The following is a 17,805-nucleotide window of genomic DNA, read 5'->3' as shown; positions in this document are numbered from 1 at the left end:
CAGACTTTTACAGCTGCAACAAGGTTTTTGACATAGGCAGGTTACTTGGGCTTTTAAAAGTTACTTTAAGTTACCCACTCCTGGGGAATCATTTCTCTTGCGCCTCAAGCACACAGAATAAAGGAATTGCCATCCAGCAACATTGCACCCCGCTCTCAGCTCTTCCAAATCTCCACAAGTTTGCTCTCCACAAATCCTCTGTGGTTAGAGCAGAATAAGGAAGGCTTCCTGGAGCAAGTGTTGGGATTGCTGCTCTCTGACCTGACCATAAACACAAGGGCAGCTAATTGCAGGATCAGAACCACATCCCTATTACACTGTTAGCCATGTGTCTGCTTGGGAGTGAAGGGGAAGAGCATTTTGGTCCAGACTTTATGATTACCATAGCTGATGAAATCGTATCTTACCTGGATAAGAGATCTGTCATGTTTTCCTCATTCATCCCACCGAAGACTTTAAACTTCTTTAAATTGCAGACATGTGTTTTCTCATATTTGCCAAATGTGATACTCTGGACTATGGCAGGTCTTTCAAGTTTCAGAATCAAATACTGCAGAAGAGAGAACAGTGAATTTTAATGTTAAAGCTAAGGCTGCAAAATACACTAAGAGAGAAGCGCTACCGCCTTCAAAAATCCGGTTTACAAAACCAGAGAATGAGAGTTAAGATGATCCCTCCCCATTATTGTATTTTCTCCTTTGTTCCTGGAATGAAGCAACAGGTTTTTTTACTAATATTACTTTAAAAGCAGTTTATCCAGGAAAAAATTTGGTTGAACTACCTATTCCTAGCATTTCTATTCAGGGCTTACATACGTTTCTTCAAGTTGGATGCAAGACTTCCTGAAATCTGGCAAATAGGATCAAACTACAGAGAGCGATGATTCAAACGCCCACCACAGCCTGAAATGAAACCTAAACTGAATACACAATTAGATAAATACAGTATGTTCCACATACTAAGAGAACATCAAATTACTTTTCCTCTCTGGGCTGACACTATTTAACCACTGAACGCAGACTAAGTTTAATGTGTGGCTAACATAGGAACCAACTGCTTATTAAGCATGCCAAGTAAATCCAAAGCCACTTAACTGACAATAAAGGGGCTTTACACAAAAAAAAAAAAACAATGAAAATATTCTCCCTTGTGAACACGTGCTCCCCCCCTTACACAGATGTCCCCCCAACAGTGTATGACGAGCCAGATTATTTATATTCAGGCCCCAGCCACCAGCTTCACCAGCGCTACTGGAGGAAAAGATCTGTTCCATGTGAAAAAGCATACGCAGAGAAGTGCATGCACCACTCATCGGGGATTATCGACCACCAAGTTTATTTAATTTCCCCTACAAAACAGGCCTTGGAGGGAGAGTCTGGAGACATCCTGTTTTGCAGACTCCTTTGGGTTTTATACCTGAAAACAATGTGTTTCATTCTCCTCCCTAACTTCTCAGAAATAAGCGGTACACAACAGAGAAACAAGACAAAGTGCAGAATCACAATTACTCATCCTGCTGGATTTTGTTACAAAACCCTGTGATCAAGGCTGCAGTACAAGCAGAATCAGTAAGGCACTGTAGGACACCTCCCACTGCAGGCACTTCTGGTGGCCCTTTCCTCCAAGAAGCAGCATTGCCAAACCAGACATGAGGCAGTATTTTGAGATTTGATCGACATCAAGTAGAGTGTTTGCATGCATATGGCTGCTTTCTGTGGTTGCTGAGTAGAGACTAATATCCCCACAGGAAGTGTCGTGAGCATCACTCTGCTTGTCCTGTACAGGTGTATCTATGGGACAGTCTTACCCCAGAAGCACATCTTTTATGTGAGAAGCGGAACAGATTTACCCATCCGTTTAGTTCTCAAATTTTCTGTTATAGCCCTATAAAGCAACTAATTCCGAATTTAGGAGCAGTACTGACATTGTTCTAGAGAGCGACAGGATAAACATGTGATCTCAACGGCTGGTTCTCACTACATTCACAAAAAGCTTTGCTTAAAAGAAATACTCCTACATATAGCGGTTGCAGATGACAATGCAGACTGGATAGGTACCTAATAGAACAAGGAAGATTTACTGCCAAAGATGTTTTCATCAATTCCAAAATTTTCAGGATGAAGAAAATAAACCAGTATCAGCACTGCTAGTGTACAACAGAAGAATGCTTCGGTACTTTTCCAAATTATTTTTTTTGTGAAAGAAAAATTTCTATTTTGTGAATAACACCATCCATCTGGTTGTCAGAACCCACTGTTAGTTTAACTAGAAGTAAGCAATGCTTTTGTCTCAAAGTACTTCCCAAACTTCAGAAAAAAAACATAAGTTCTAAACAGAAAACAAGATTTTCTAAAGCAGAGAAAAGGAAGGGAAGAGCAAAATGATGGTCCTGTAATGGGGAAGGCAGTACTTGATACATGGCACAGCCTGCTGCCAAAATTCCCATGCAGAACAGACAGTACACAACGATGTCTAAGAACTCCTCCTACACCATCATATCATCCCTGCACATTTCTCCCAAAACTGAAAAAGCGAAGCTAGCACTACCAGCATCAGCAACTGCAATTCTTAATCCTGGTGGAATCACAAACCTAACGCTTGGGCGATGAAGACATAATTTCTCAAGTACCACGCAAGATTTGCAGAAGTTTGGCACAAACTTCATCCTTCATTATTCAATTCTTAACCTAAATTAAGTGAGTGAAATCAAGGACTGCAGTTAAATCTTTTATCTTGGCATACATCCTTAGAAGGGAGCAAGGCATGGCAATTACTCCACACGGCTAGCAATGATTTCTTAAACCTATGAACAGGGAAGGAGCTCTGCAGCCCTCCTTCCTGCTTCCACACATCCCACCACCTGCTGAGTCAGGCAGACATTACAGAAAATACAAGCACAAAAGCTAAAGACAACCCTTTTGTGAATTTATCTGCTGTCTGAAACAAAAGACAGATTTGCTCTAAAGCCTGTGTCTCGATACCTGTACCCATGTATGCTTTTTTTTTTTTAATACATACATAGACACATACATACATAGATGTACTTTTTGGTTTTATGTATAAACACACACACTGCTGCTGCCACTGTGGATACAGGCTACAAACCTCACTGATGTCAAAAAAATACATTGCTTCAAGAGCTGCAAACAGCTGGCTGCATGGATATTTTTGGACTGCTACCAGGACTTTAGATGTGACAGACTAATCATATCTTTCAAAGCTATAGAGAAAAGTGTACATTCAGAGCAAGTGATTTATTAAACCTGGACAAAGGAAGTCTACGAGATTTCAGACAAATACATATACCAAGATATTTGACATTTTTCTGTCCTATTGCTATAAGCAACATCAGTACATTTAATGTCAAAGAATTCATGAAGTATTCAAAAAACCAAATTATGAACTGAAGCGTTTCTTCATTAGAGGTATGGCATGCAGACACCAATCACAGTAACTGTGCAAAAACCTCAGCCTAATTGTTAAGCCCCAAATTACAACAGTTATAAAAAAAGATGCTACAAAACTTCTGGTTTATGATTCAACACATTTGTAAGTGAAGATGCACAAAGAGCAGAGTAGAGCAAATGGCACTTCAGCACCTCAACAGCTTGTTACAATACAGCCCCCACCCCCTTACCACCCCCCCGCCAAAAAAAAAAAAGCAAATCCAGACCTGTCACACTGGGAGCTGCAGCAAGTTCCAAACTTTTTTGAAGCACTGGTCTGTGCTACCATTTGATGACAACCATATGCATGCTTCTGCATCACACAACTGAGTGTAAATTTTATTAATGTACTTTAAATTAGTTCCTGATACAATCTACACAGCAGGATGGAAATCAAGAGAGGAAAACCAGCCTTCTCAGATGCACAACTGAAACCAATTGCTTGGACAGTGCCACTAACTTTATACATACGCTGCTTTTTAACTGCTCAGAATTTACATGTCCACATCAAATATGCTGGACCAGATTCCAAACTGCACTATGCAAGCTGCCTGTCCAATTAAAGTCACATTGTGTTTTAGTAATTTCTTTCTCTTTAACCATTTCTGCTCAAGCATTTTTTATTAGGGAGCAGTGAAACTTCTATTGCATGTGAAAATAAAAACACAAAACCACCAAGATACTCAACAGTGACTGCCTTTGTCCACCTACCCATTGCTTTTGCAGTTAAGCTTGTGGATAAATAAAAAAGTCTATCCTTTTGTTCTACATATTAATCAATCTATTCAGGGGAAATTAAGCATTCTTCTGCACGCAGTCTTCCAAGTCATACCATCACTGGAGCCATGAGGATGAGCATTTGTGACAAGGCCATGGTCTTCAGCACGACAAGCCTTATTGCTTCACACTTCCTATGTAAGCCTAGAACTAGTTTAAAAATAGAATGATCAGCCTTCTTCTGCCTGAATAGGTTACTACATAACAGGTTTGTTATTGAATATATAATTTCTGGGTCATTCTATTTCAAGAGTCAAGAAAGATATCTAGTTTAATAAACAGAAAAACAGCTGTCATATGTATTTCCTTTCACTGGCATTCATTCATAACCAACTGGTGGCTTTCACAGCCACAAGAATTATTTAACTCTACCATACCCATAAAACTAGGAAAGCCCTTTACTAAATATAGTCCCGGGGCAACATTCCAAGTGTCTAGACTTCCACTTTCATTTTCTTTCCCTTTTCAAAAAGGTTTAATACAGACTCCAGCACATTTACTGCAAAGTGTGGATCTTGGTTGAGCTACTGTACAAATTCTCAGATTTTTGCTTATGTTTTTCTGATTCATGCTCCTCCTAGCAAGAGGAACACTCTGAAAGAAGAGGTGCCTGGAGACGTTTTGTTTCACTCAAAAAGGGAAGGGAATAATTCAACATTTAGGGACTCACACATATTTTTACCGCTAAGCCAGCACAACAGCACCACCACGCTGGCAGGGAATTACTAAATCCTTACTTTAAGGTGAGATACTCTGATGAGACAAACACTAGCGATTAGGGCTGCAGAGCTTATTAAAATATCTCATGGCACATTCCAGTGACCATGACTGACATTAGTCCTTGTGTTGTGTCAGCCCTAGCTAACAAAGTTGGAAACGAGGAAAGCTTTATTTTACCAAGTTTTAGTTCGCCTCCTGTCCCAGACTATTATGGCCGCCCACACAGTTTAACAAGTGTGTCACCGCAAAAGTGACCGATTTTTAAATGAAGTGATGCCAACACTCAAGCTATAAAATGTTTTGCAACTTCATTTTCCATAGGATACACAATGTTTATTCTGGGGATTAAAAGTCATATGTATATATCATCATTTTTTAATATGAAATATCCAAATTCTAACATAAAGCAACTAATTCCGCCCCCAACTTCTCTCCTCACCACACTTATAATTCAGTCAACCACTATTTCAACTGAAGTTTTCCAAACTAAGAATCTGCCTTAAGAACTTTAGCCACCTGCAAGAAAGAGGAAGCAGAAAAGCTGTATAAAAGTTCTGTATAAAAGTTTTACGTGCATTGAAATGTAGCAGTCTTTCAATGGGCAAGGTGCAAGAACTAGCCATTTTGAGCAAAATACAATCAAATCTGAAGTTCTTTTGTCAAGTACGAGACAACGTAATTTGGAACTGTTTCTCTCTATATGCCCAGATATAATAAAAACTGCATTCTTTGCACACAGGTGTCTTCTGCAAATTTTAATTTCCCATTTCCCCTTTCCAGTTAATTTTTCATCAGAGAAGTTACACTGTAAAAAATGCTTTACATGAATAATTAAACACTCAGGTTAGAAACCCAAGAATTAGCTAAAGTACATATTAGAAACACTGCAAATACATCATCTCACTCAGAGCTCAGGAATCGGCTTGCTGAATACACAAGCAACTACGCAGCGTTTTATATTCTTACTATAGGATACAGAGAACCAAGTAGGAAGAATCCAGCAAGATGGCCTTTTCCACTTGCTTTTGTCTTTAAATAACACAGAATAAAACTCAAATACTGTCTTGCCAATCTCAGTTGCCACTACGAAGACTAACTTTTTGCAAGTCAGATCGAAGGACCTCAAATCTGGATATCTCATACATATAGTGAGAGATAATAGAGATGAGATATATAGGTGTGTATATATATAGATATATATGAAATATATATCTATATATATATATATATATGATAATGTTAATTCACCTCTCCTATTAAAAAGTTTGGTTTAAATGACCTGCTTATCATGCAGGGCAGTGGCCAGTTCTCCGCAATTGCATTCAGTAGTTCTGCAACAGCATCTTCATTCATGCCATGATCAATACACATAAAATAGCTGGAAGACATCTTTAATATGTTTATGTGGTTTGTACAGAAGTCACTCTAATTATTCCCTGCTTAATCTACATGCCTGAATATAACTTGTATCACTGCTTGTCAGATTTAAGCATAGGTTGGGAATATTCTAAAGCTTCTAGTTACAAGAGATGTATTCCCTTTCAGAATCAGGTTTTTAAAAGCACAAAATATTCAGGAAGGCTCAGAAAACAAAAGAGCAACTTTTCGCAACAACTAAAAGCATCTCAGGTGAAAACCCAGTCCAAAGCTACACCACAAGCCAACCTTGCCTTGTGAACAAGAGAGCCTTAAAAAAAAAAAAATGTTCTTCCTGTATGAAAGGAAGTAAAGGATGGCATGCACAATACTCATTACCCTGCAATCGATATTTCCTAGACAGACTAAAACTGCTTCAGGCTATGGATTAAATTCCTATGCTATTTATCAAATATATGTGTGTGTGTAAAAAGATCAAATTAAAAGAGCAGTAGACGCACAGAGGCATCAAGAGAATCAAAATTATTAGTCTTCACAAGTTTATGAAACATTTTAATGGAATAAACAGGATAGTCTTCCCTCTCCTCCTAACAAAACACCTACTTTTACAGGCACAACAGTATAGAACACTATCATGAAAATCAAGATGAACACTTTTCAGCTGGATGAGATGGCATGCTGCTTTAGGGAGCCATCAGTCTCTAGACTATAGATTAACACACTTTCAAAGCAAAGTAGCAAGATTTACCTAGAAAAAATTCTGAGAGTTTTAACTCATGAGGAATACTTGGATTAAATAAGTAGGTAAGCAGAAGAACCTTCCACAAGAGAGATACTGTGCAACATGCTCTTCTGTGCATCAGTGTTTTAAACAAAGAATTTAAAACAACCAGCGTACAGAACCAGATACAGAAGCTGACTGAACAGTACCAGACTAATAAGGTATAAATCTAGAATAAAGAGAAGGATAACACGTTTATTAGAGAAGAAAAATAATTAAGTAAAATGATAAGCTTATTTTTTCTGGATAATCTAATTAATAGTGAAAAAGCAAATTAGATGTTAAAATCAATATAAATCTTATTTTAATAAGGTACTTAACCAACAGAAGAGGTGACATTCATGTCTCTTTAAACATAGTCTACATTTCTAAATGCGCTATTAGGAGAAACAAATACAAGCTCCTTAGATCTAGGATTCAAGGACAGCAATTTACAACAGTTTCCAGTAGAGCTGACAAAGGGGGACCTGCATGCCTCATTAGCAGTTTAATCTAACCATAAGGTTAGATTATTTCCAGTACGATCATGAATGTCAAGGATGAAACACAAAACTTCCCCTGCAAAAAAGCATTTCTTGAAAGATCAGAAATAAATTGCTGGAACTGTAAATACCTGATGTTCCAACAACCTGCATTTTATTGAGAGAAGGTAGCCTATAACAGCTGTCAATACAAACAGTAGCAGTCTACATTTAAAATAAAAACTCCAGTATATATTAAGTTGTACAACACGGCTATACAGTTGCAGAGATTCAGATGCTTACCTGGGGAGGATAATTGCTTTCTGAAGACCATCTTGAGGACTGATCATTGGGCTTGTCCACCAAGATATTCCTAAAAAATGAGAAGCCAGAAGTAATTTAAATAACTGCCCTATTGTATTTTGCATCTCCAATAAGATCATACATGCAGATCAGTAACATTCTCATGCAACTACCTAAATTGCTAGGCAGAGACTAAGGTTTTCCCCTTCTTTTATTAACAATTTTCTACATTGCTATTTTACAAGATCCATCAAAGTATTCCTCCAAGCCTCGTGGTTGTGAAACGGAGCTCCAAGTTGCGAAATAAAAAAAAAAAAAAAATCTAAATTGTGAAATAAATGTAAAACAGATGAATTTCTGTAGGCCCAAGTCTGCAACAAAGTGGAAAAAATGGTCTCATTCACCTCAATGGGGCAAGAACTTTTCAATAAGGTTAAAATGATGAGCAGTAAAACGGTTAGCGAGCCAAGAACTGTCCTTTACTAGACAGGTGATACTGGAATGGAGAAAGCAAGCTGCTAACCTACTTAAGCTTTCTTGGAGCGTGAAATAAGAACATCTAACTCATGCCAAATTATAACAAGTATTTTTCGTATGAGTTACAAGCCAAGAACAGCACACAGGAAAGCAGAAGTTTAATTCTTCGACCGGCAAAATTACCTCCAAGTTGCTTTCTTACAATTTGGAATAGCACAGCATTTAGGTAATTAACATAAATTCAGAATAGTTTTTTGGCTAAAATGAAACAGATTCATCATGATAGTCATATGAAGGATCTGCCTTCCCCTCTCCTGTAACCATGTGGTAAAGCTCACCCCCAAGATCAAATTAAAAACTAAAAAAAAAAAAAAAAAAAGAGAGCCCAAAAATATATATAAATATTGGCGAGGTAACGATGCACCACCTGCTGGACAAGGCTCACGAGCTCTACCACATCCAACTAACAAACTTGCCAGCTCATAAAACTTATGTAAAAAGAAGGAAGCAGTCATCAAAAGGCTTATGCCATCTCCATCTGCTGTGTAGGAGGAAGAGAACAAGAGCATCTGGATTACTACAAAGGACCGAAGGAAAAAGTGCTCATATAAAAGCTCAGAAGGGAAAGAGGTTAAGTCAGAGGTTGAGCATTAACAAACAGAGAAATTAGCTCGCTCTTTCCACATTGGGCAGACCAAAATCACCACACTAGCAACAGTATCCAAGCAGTCCTGCACCACGACAAGGGAGACAGCAAGGAGTTAGACCAGGGTGGCCCCCTAAAATACAGTTATTTTAGAAAGCTGGTCTAACGGCTGTCCATCTGCGATCTTTGCAAGAGATATGTCATGATTTTTACACGGCATAGGAACAAAATTCAGGTTCCCTGTCCCTTTAGCTAGTTTCCATCGTAGCATGGCAGTTATTAACTCAGCAATGCCAGTACCCGCCCAAGCCTGCAGCTGGTTTATTCCCACATCCCCAGTGGGGAAAATACGTTTGAACAGCATACGGACACACACAGCCCTTCTGCTCTAACCCCATCAAAACAGGAAACATCAAGCCATTGGCCTGCATAATTAAACATCCCACTAAGTACATTGAGTTTGCAGCATGAAGAGGCTCAACTCCAAGAGAAAACCTACCCCCCCCAACTTTAATTACAAGAGGGACAAAATGAACAAACCAAAAGTGAAAATTTGGGAACTGATGTGACACAGATTTCTATTAAAAGTTGTCAATCTCAAAGATAAGTCACCACTAGAAAGCAAAATACACTTGTTCTGAGAAGAATCATACCTGCAGTCTCTTCTGCCGTGCCACGGGCAAGGCAAAGTGATATTTATGAATTTCTTAATACCTTTAAATATCCGGAGAGAGAGTGAAAACTGTTTAACTTGAAGGAGAGATGTATCTTATATTAAATACTTAAGGGACATGAAGGCAGATAAAACTAGATAATACTGTATGGCTTTTCTCCTTTATGGAACTTTATCCTAGCGTGCAAGATGACAATTTACCCTACAGAATAAATTTTATTTACGATGCTATCACATTTGTTTAAACATTAGACGATAAGCTCTTCATACATTGAGCAACATTTGCAGGAATTGGCACCATTACATGGTCAGACAATGCCCTGCTGGAAAGAGGCATTTTATAACTGGGACAGATCCCAAAGATCATATTTTTAGAAGTAAATTTGTTTGCTTCCCCAGGTCAAAGATCGGTTTCCACAACCAAAGAGGACCTCAATCAGTACAGCTAGACAAGTTAAAAATCCTTCTGCTGAGAGAGAGAGAGAAAAGGGACTGGCAACTCACACAAAATTAAGGCTAAAAAGAAATTTAAAAGATAAAGATAGCCATGTCAATGGAGTTATAAGTATGTTTAAAAATACACGGGTTATTAATTTATTAAGATTAAACAAACACTGAAGACAGAAGTCCATATGTACAAAGTCAATTTACTGTAATGGTTTAGGAATATTTATGGACTTGGAGGAATTCAAGCATTCCAGCAGTCATGAGACAGTAAGAAACAAACAAATGCATATCCTAATGACAGGACAGACTCCTTTTTTCACGTAAGGCCCTTTTTCTGGGCATCACAAAATTCCTACGCAGTACCTGGAGACAGGCTTTTCACACACGACACCAAGATTAAAATCTGAGAAACTTTAGAAGTGAAAATTCCATTAACGTGATGACTTTCCATGTAATCTTCACAAAGCATTAAAAAAGGTATTTGTAAGCCCTTGAGCTACCGCAAGTACCAAATAGTTTTACACAAGCTTTTCCTGTGAAAAAAGCAACCCATTAAATGCAGTTTGAGATAACTCACAATCATAAACTGTAGACACAAGATCTAGTCTTGCATAAATCTACGGTGCTGCCAAGAGGGACCATTCCACCCACTCATGCCTGATCCTCCCCCTCCCTACAACAACAGCTATAATAAAGATTAGCATAAATAACTTCTTTAGTCTGATCAGTTCTCCAATTCAGCTTACTACTAGTGCCAGTGCAAAAGGAAAAAAAAAAAAAAAAGAGCAGCTGGATCTGGACAAGGAGTTCATAGTGGAGTGAACTCCCAATACCACCCTCCCATTGCCAAGTAATACTAAAAAAAAAAAATTAGATATTGTGGTACCCTTGCTACTTTGTGGGAAATCCTACCCCACACTAAAAGCTAAGCAGAAGGAGTCATTTTATTTGCACCACAAAGAGTAACATGTCCAGAGGCAGTACTGGTGTGCCTTAAATTCATAACCTAGCTTCCTTCAAAGCTATTAGCATCTAAGCCTTTATTGTAAGCGTTCCCATCGCTAATTAAGAGAAGTGGATGGTTCTGGCTGCTTTGTGCAGAAAGCCCTCTTGGCAGAACACAGTGGAAGTTTCTTTTTATTACCAATGCAGACGCTGGTCTTGCAACTGCTGGAAGTAGATAATTTTTCCTTTTACCAACCCAGAAACTATCACATCCGTTGTACCAACTGCTGGTGGATCTCTGCTGGAATTACAGAGATGTCCCCACACTTGGTATTCCCAGGACTTCCCTGTGCAAAAGGCTCTGTGGTTTCAGGAACGACAATCACTAAGCAAGATATTTTCTTTGCTTTGAGAGGGAGAGGAAGGGAGAAATAAGATGACATTGCAGAATATACTGCAAATTAGGTTTAAGGCTGCTCTAATTTGCATCTAACCTAAATATTTTCATGAAGCTGTTATTAAAGAAATCCATGACTTTAGGAACGAGCTCTTAAGAATAAACAAATCCAAAACATGAGCTTTGCTTGGCATATTCAAATCACTCTTCAGAGAGCAGCTGTGCAGAAGAGGGCACACACGTCTCCAAGAGGACTTGGAACTCAGACACAGCCCTTCTAGAAAACTGCCAAGGTACCATGCCATTACACTGCAAAAAGCATCTCGACTGCTACAAAAACACAGCCTGACTGAAAATAGACAAAATACTTTCTTCAAGGTTGTCTATGTGATGATTTTTTTCAGTTTTTCCTACAATCATCCCAAAACAGACCAGCAAGAATACAGCAACTAAAATAGACGGACTAAAATTTCCACTAAGTCCCCTTTACAGAGGACTGTAAGACGTGGTGGGACAACTATTTCAACACACGTGGAACCATCACACCAGCCAGCACAAAGCATCAGCGGAGATATTCTTGCCCAGCCTAGACACTGGAATGCATACACAGTCTTAACCAAGAGAAAAAAAAAGCAAAAAATAAAAACCCAACCACCAAAAAAAAAAGCAGCCTCTAGTCCATGGATCTGGATAGAACCAAAGAAATTCTTCAACTCCCAGAAACTCACTACAACTAATGCTAATTTCAAACTACCTGGATGCAATGTTTAAAAAGCTGTTATGTACCTATGGCTCTCCCCCAGAGCAGTTAAAAAAAAACCAAAAAACTTTTTAGATTTTGTTATAAAGATTCTCTCCTTTCTACAGGAAAAGTTTTCTGCTTAAAGTGGCATGAGGACGTGAAGACTTCTTGGTTGAAACAAAGTAAATCATGTGTAATTATTATGCAGTACACAGATACATTCAGGAAACAAGGTTTTTTGGGTTTGGGTGGTGTTTTTTGGTTTTGCATTTTTGTAAAACCCAGGACTTCAAATCCTACAGGTAAGAAGCATAGGAGGAATCTTTCATAGTAAAACAAAGGTGGAGTTAAAAATGGACAGAACTGTGCAGTTTTAAATATTGTACTGTCATGAGGTTTGCCAACTTACTGCTCAAATTTGCTTCCATCTCCTCAACAGCAGGTCCACACAAACATCCACCATATTATAAATTTACTTCTATCAAAAGTAAAATAGCTAAGCAAGCACATCATACAAAAATAAGCTGATGAATTTACAAATCACCTTACAGAAATAGACTTATCAGATCACAGATGACTATACTGGACAACAAAACAGGTATCACTTAGGTCTGGCCTAGAAAGAGTTCCACTAAAACCAGTTTCCCAATTATTTCTTTCAATGAAGAATTTACTACCTTTTTTTTTTTTAAGCTGCCTCTCACAATCACTGCCAGCCCAATGATACACAAAAGCCTTTACTAAAAAACAAACTGTTCCTTAAACACCGAATGACACTGTTGCAGACATTTACAGTAACACAAGTTAGCAAGTACTCCTTTTCACCCCCCCCATCTAGTTAAGACCTCTTTAAACAACGTATTTTTGATTCATCAGTGCTTCCTCCTGACACTCCAGGAATTAAATATTATCGATAGTGACTAAAACTGGAGCAGTATAGTGAATTCCTAGCAAGTTATCAGAGCCTGGTAAATAACTTCTATTCTGGTGACACCAGAATACCCTAAATCATGGATTAAACTTTTGACTGTATCATAGCACTGAGCAGCCCTTAGCTGCAGGTTGGTAATACCAGCATTAGGACAGGAGAAAAACAAACTGGAGAAAAAATGAAATAAAGTCAGGCTTATTTACCTATGTTGGTAACCACAGTAACTTCACACATTGCAGATGATTACCAGTCTAATTATCCCGATGTTTAGGGATTATACTTCAGATGCAATTTAACTGGTAAGTGATGCTGAACCTTTAAGCTTAAAAGTTATCAAGGTTTCCTCTCTCCTCACACTAGCTTTGGTTTTAAATTTACGAATTGCTAGGTCACTGAAACAACAGATCCTTTCCATGTATTTAAAGGCTTTTTTTTAAAAAAAAACAAAACAAACTTAAAATGCTGATGAAATTAGCAGTTGTAAAGACTGCTTCACTTAATCATCTTGGCAAACTCATATTAATGAATATAAGACTATCTAGAACCATTTCTTTTCACACTCAGTGTTCGTTTCTACATGCCTAAGCCACAGGGATATTTGAAATCCAGCCTTTTAAGTGATCCACAAAGCACTAACACAAGCTACATGGCGTGCATGCAATCTAGCCTAGGTGAGGTCCCAGGAGGCAGAAATAAACCCCTGTCTTGATAAAAAGACAAAGAACAAGATGAATTCTATGCTTCAGTATTCAGGGAAAGAGATGTATATATCAGATTTTTTAGCTCACTGGATTTGTAGCCAGTAAATAAAATATTGTAGTAAGATTTGCCAGAGTTTAAGACACCATCAGCCACAGCCACTTTATAACAAAGTTTAGTTTCCATTAAAAAAAAAAATCTCACATCTTGCTGGGAAAATAGTCTAGACAGCGTGTGAAGACAGGGATTTCTACTGTCAAGACTCACCAGAAAAGCCACTGAACTTAAGACTTCCCAAATCTTCCACAATACTGGTGGTGCAGCACTCCTCAGTACTGCATTGCTCTCACTTCTTGTTTCCAAAAGCATTTGCTTGGAAAGTGACAGACCCCTATACGCAGATTAGAGGAAAGCAATGTCTAGCACACATCTACGTAACTGTCCTATGCTGTATTTTGGAAGCATCACAAATTTGGTGGAGCATTTTTGTTTGACCAAAGCACATATGGAAAAATTTTACGAAGGCCAGGAAGTAGATTTAGGTCTTCCATGATTTCATCGCATTGCAACAATGCTCTTACACGCCACCATACTATTATTATTTCCACTCAAAGACGGAATCCACAAAAAACAGACTAAGTGATTACATGTAAAGATATAAATTCCTAATGTAAGACATAAACACGTCTTTAATATCCATCAAGCACTGTAACTTCACACTTAGTAAAAAGTTAACCAAAAAAAAATGATGCCTGTAAAAGACTTTAAAGCAGACTACATTCAACAAAACAGACTGAAGCCCCCTCATGCCCAAACTAATGTCAAGTATGGAGCTTTTTCATCAAAACTCTACAGAAAATGCCACCTGGTTCCAGGTGGGACCACCTTCACTGTATTAGCTTTCCTTTCAAAATTAAGGTTCTCTCACTAACGATGCAACTCTACTCATGGAATCCAGAAGACAAAAATATTGACCTGGGAAAATAAGGAAATATCAGCCTGTCATTAAGTACTGGTTATTTAGGAAATTATGTTACAAGTCTGAAACATTTGCCCCTAGAGCTACATTATGGAATAATTCCTTGTTTTGAGGCAATATAAATAATTCCCGCTAAAGGGTACACCAGTTCCCAAGCCAGCATTACTTTCCTATTTGGCAGTTTCCAAACCCTGTACCAGAAAGCAGGTTTTTTAGGAAACAAAAATGTGAGTTAGCCACAGCACGCTGTCATGAAAGAGCAGGGTAGCAGCTCACTCAGCAATTCCTTACTCACACTTAAGGTACCTACTGGCACAAAATCCAAATTTTTTTCTTCCATTTTAACACTCTGTGTTAAGAGCACCTCTTTACTAATACAACTTTCAAATGTAGAATAGGCTAGCAAATTAGTATTTAAACAGTCATCATAAGAGACAAATGCTGCTTAAAGTATGTACCTACGGAATAGCACCCAAGAAAGATGCAGGTAACGGCCCAAGCAGAATTTCAGTGTTTTTCAGGCACCTTCCCAGAGCTTGAGAGTAACATTTTAAACCCAGCAGTCAGCCTGGGGAGAAAAGGCAGACAGGACTGAGGAAAACACCACGAAACTCAAAATGACCAGTGCACAATTTTTCTCCATTATCAAGATCATGTCATTTTCCAGGAACCGCAGAACACGCCAGCATAAGCGAAGCAAGCGAGTTGGCTTTTGCAGTTAAAATTCAGACATGCAAGCGGCTATCCTCAACTTGAATATATGGTTGTGCTCCTTGATTTAAATTCATCCAGGAAATAATTTCTCAAAGATTATGCACACCGAGTTTCAAGTAATGACTAAAATAGCAACTAACTAAGGTAACACACACTCTACACCTTCAGCTCTCCTTCCTGCCCTTCCATTAACTAGTATGTTATTGAATGCAGAGCCTGCTGAACTTACAGTCCACTGCTCCCAAAAAAATTCAACAGGCTGCAGTCAAAAAAGCAAAACTACATCTGGTTTTAGAGGTTTATATTAACATGCAATTAAAGTAATCAAGCACTGGCTTGTTTTGCAAGGTTGGAATATGTTGACCTCTAGACAACTGACTGAATTAATGCTGCACACACCACTTAACCTCAACATAAAAATCTTGATCACATCATAAAATCAATGGCAGTGATAAACCTAACTGTGTGTTTCAACAGCGATCTGCTGAAAAGATGATGAATGTGCAGAATAAGAAACTATATTATTTGCATGTAAAAAAAACCACACAGACTGTACATGCTGTCTCAGTAATAACAACAGTTATCCCAAGAAAAACGTGCTCTGTTTGAAATAGTGTTTAAGTCGTTAAGCAAGCAATTAGTAATCAGGAGCTAGAAAACTTTTATTAAGATTGCAGGATATAAAGCCACATACAGAACAAATGATCCATAATCTGATGATGTTAACACCTGCTATGAAAATTTTACATTCTTAATGTTCCCCAAAAATGCCATCCCAGAAAAGGTTGAACATCAGAGTAATACAGGTTCTGCCAGGTTAGTCACACCAGGGAATCAGAGTAATTAGCATTTCACCTTCATCCTTCTGCCAGTGAATAAAACTCTGCCTAATCTCCTAAATAACAGCTATATTTTAACTGGATCTTAAAGAAATTTCTTCTCATACTACAGCATTTTTGCTTTTTTTTGGGAAACTAGAGCTTCTGATGACAACGTAAGGCATGAGCAACTTCATGATTTTGTGATTTTTTTTTCATTCCCTCCACCTTTCTGACCTTTTTCTCTCCCAGCACTTCACCTTATCATACACTAGAGAAGCACCGCATACTCATGTATTCAATCTGTAACTAACTTTATTTTCTACAGAAATATTTTGGTTTTCAAGTACTTAATTTCAGCTTTCAGAGAAAAATCCTAGGCTACAGAAGTGACATAAGTAGGGGGGAAACGCCTGTCAGGACATAAGATTGTCTAGAAACATACAGAAAATCCACACAAACAAGTGCAAAAAAAATACTTTCCACTGGACACTGAAAAGGACAAGAAGCAGAACTGAGAACATCTCCATACACAGGGTTCACCAGAGGGGAACAGAGCCTGCCAGCTTGCTTCATTAGTCAGTGTTGGCATTCCCAGCTCATTTTACTTAATGTTAGAAGTATAGATCAATATTGCAAAGACATCACGAGCACATAATTACAGATAACCAGCACGTGTGCCTGTTCATCTTCCCATATCTAAACACAAGAACAAGGAAAGTGAATTGGCTACATTAAAAAAAAAATGAAGTAGAGCTATAAACGCTGACAATTTAAGTTGAAAAAACCAAATTTGTGCTCATATATGCAAAAAAAAAAACCCCGAAGTTGCAGTTCTACAACTAGAATGGAAGTCATCACTGCTACATAACTGACATTATTTAAGAAACCATGAGACATAAGCAGTATCATTAAGACTTCTGGCATATGGATGACAAGCACCGTTCATCCTGCCAGAAAAGCTCTAAAGCACACTCACTAGTTTTGGAGTGGTTCAGATAACTTTAAACTGCTGAGACCTCAACAGAAGGTACCTTCACCTTGTCAAGGAAACAGAGCTCGGTATTAGAAAACAGAATAGAAAAAACAAACCTTTTCATTAGTCATGACTGATCTCAACTTGAACATGAGATTCTTCACGACCTGAATGCATCTACAACAAGATTTATGAATCTATAAGGTACAAAGCTGAATCATCGTTTTCATGTGGTAGGAGGAGAAACTGAGAATCGTATTTCACTAGCCACAAATACATGTTTCTTCCTGTTACAGAAATCTCAGAGAACAGGGTAGCTGTCATTCAGGGTTTTTTTCCGGCTGTTTTTGGTTTGGTTGTTTTTTTTGTTTGTTTGGTTTTGGTGGGGTTTTTTTGGTTTTTTTTTTTTTAATCATCATGGACTTTACCCCAAAAAGTTAGTTACACATGTTCTCAGTACTTTGTTGCTAATGCTTTGCAATACCCTAGATTTGAA

The 17,805-nt window shown here is 38.1% G+C and overlaps 1 protein-coding gene across 4 annotated transcripts in view; it reads right to left on the bottom strand.

Annotated features, from left to right (window-relative positions):
- The window catches only part of MKLN1 (muskelin 1), a 105,752-nt gene that overhangs the window by 83,241 nt on the left and 4,706 nt on the right, over positions 1–17,805 (bottom strand). For 2 of the 4 annotated variants that reach the window (XM_054221622.1, XM_054221632.1), the window contains exons 2-3: positions 7,866–7,935; positions 408–550 (exon numbers count right to left, since the gene is read on the bottom strand). In XM_054221622.1, coding sequence (XP_054077597.1) covers positions 408–550; positions 7,866–7,935 — 213 coding nt within the window. Of the gene's footprint in view, positions 1–407; positions 551–7,865; positions 7,936–17,805 lie in introns of those variants that run through there. The other 2 variants (XM_054221649.1, XM_054221641.1) reach the window with 1 other exon arrangement.

This window comes from Rissa tridactyla, chromosome 1 (assembly GCF_028500815.1).
Source record: "Rissa tridactyla isolate bRisTri1 chromosome 1, bRisTri1.patW.cur.20221130, whole genome shotgun sequence".
In the NCBI taxonomy this organism is placed as follows: Eukaryota; Metazoa; Chordata; class Aves; order Charadriiformes; family Laridae; genus Rissa; species Rissa tridactyla.
Note: the sequence above shows the minus strand (reverse complement) of the source record. Positions and strands in the feature narration are given on the sequence as shown.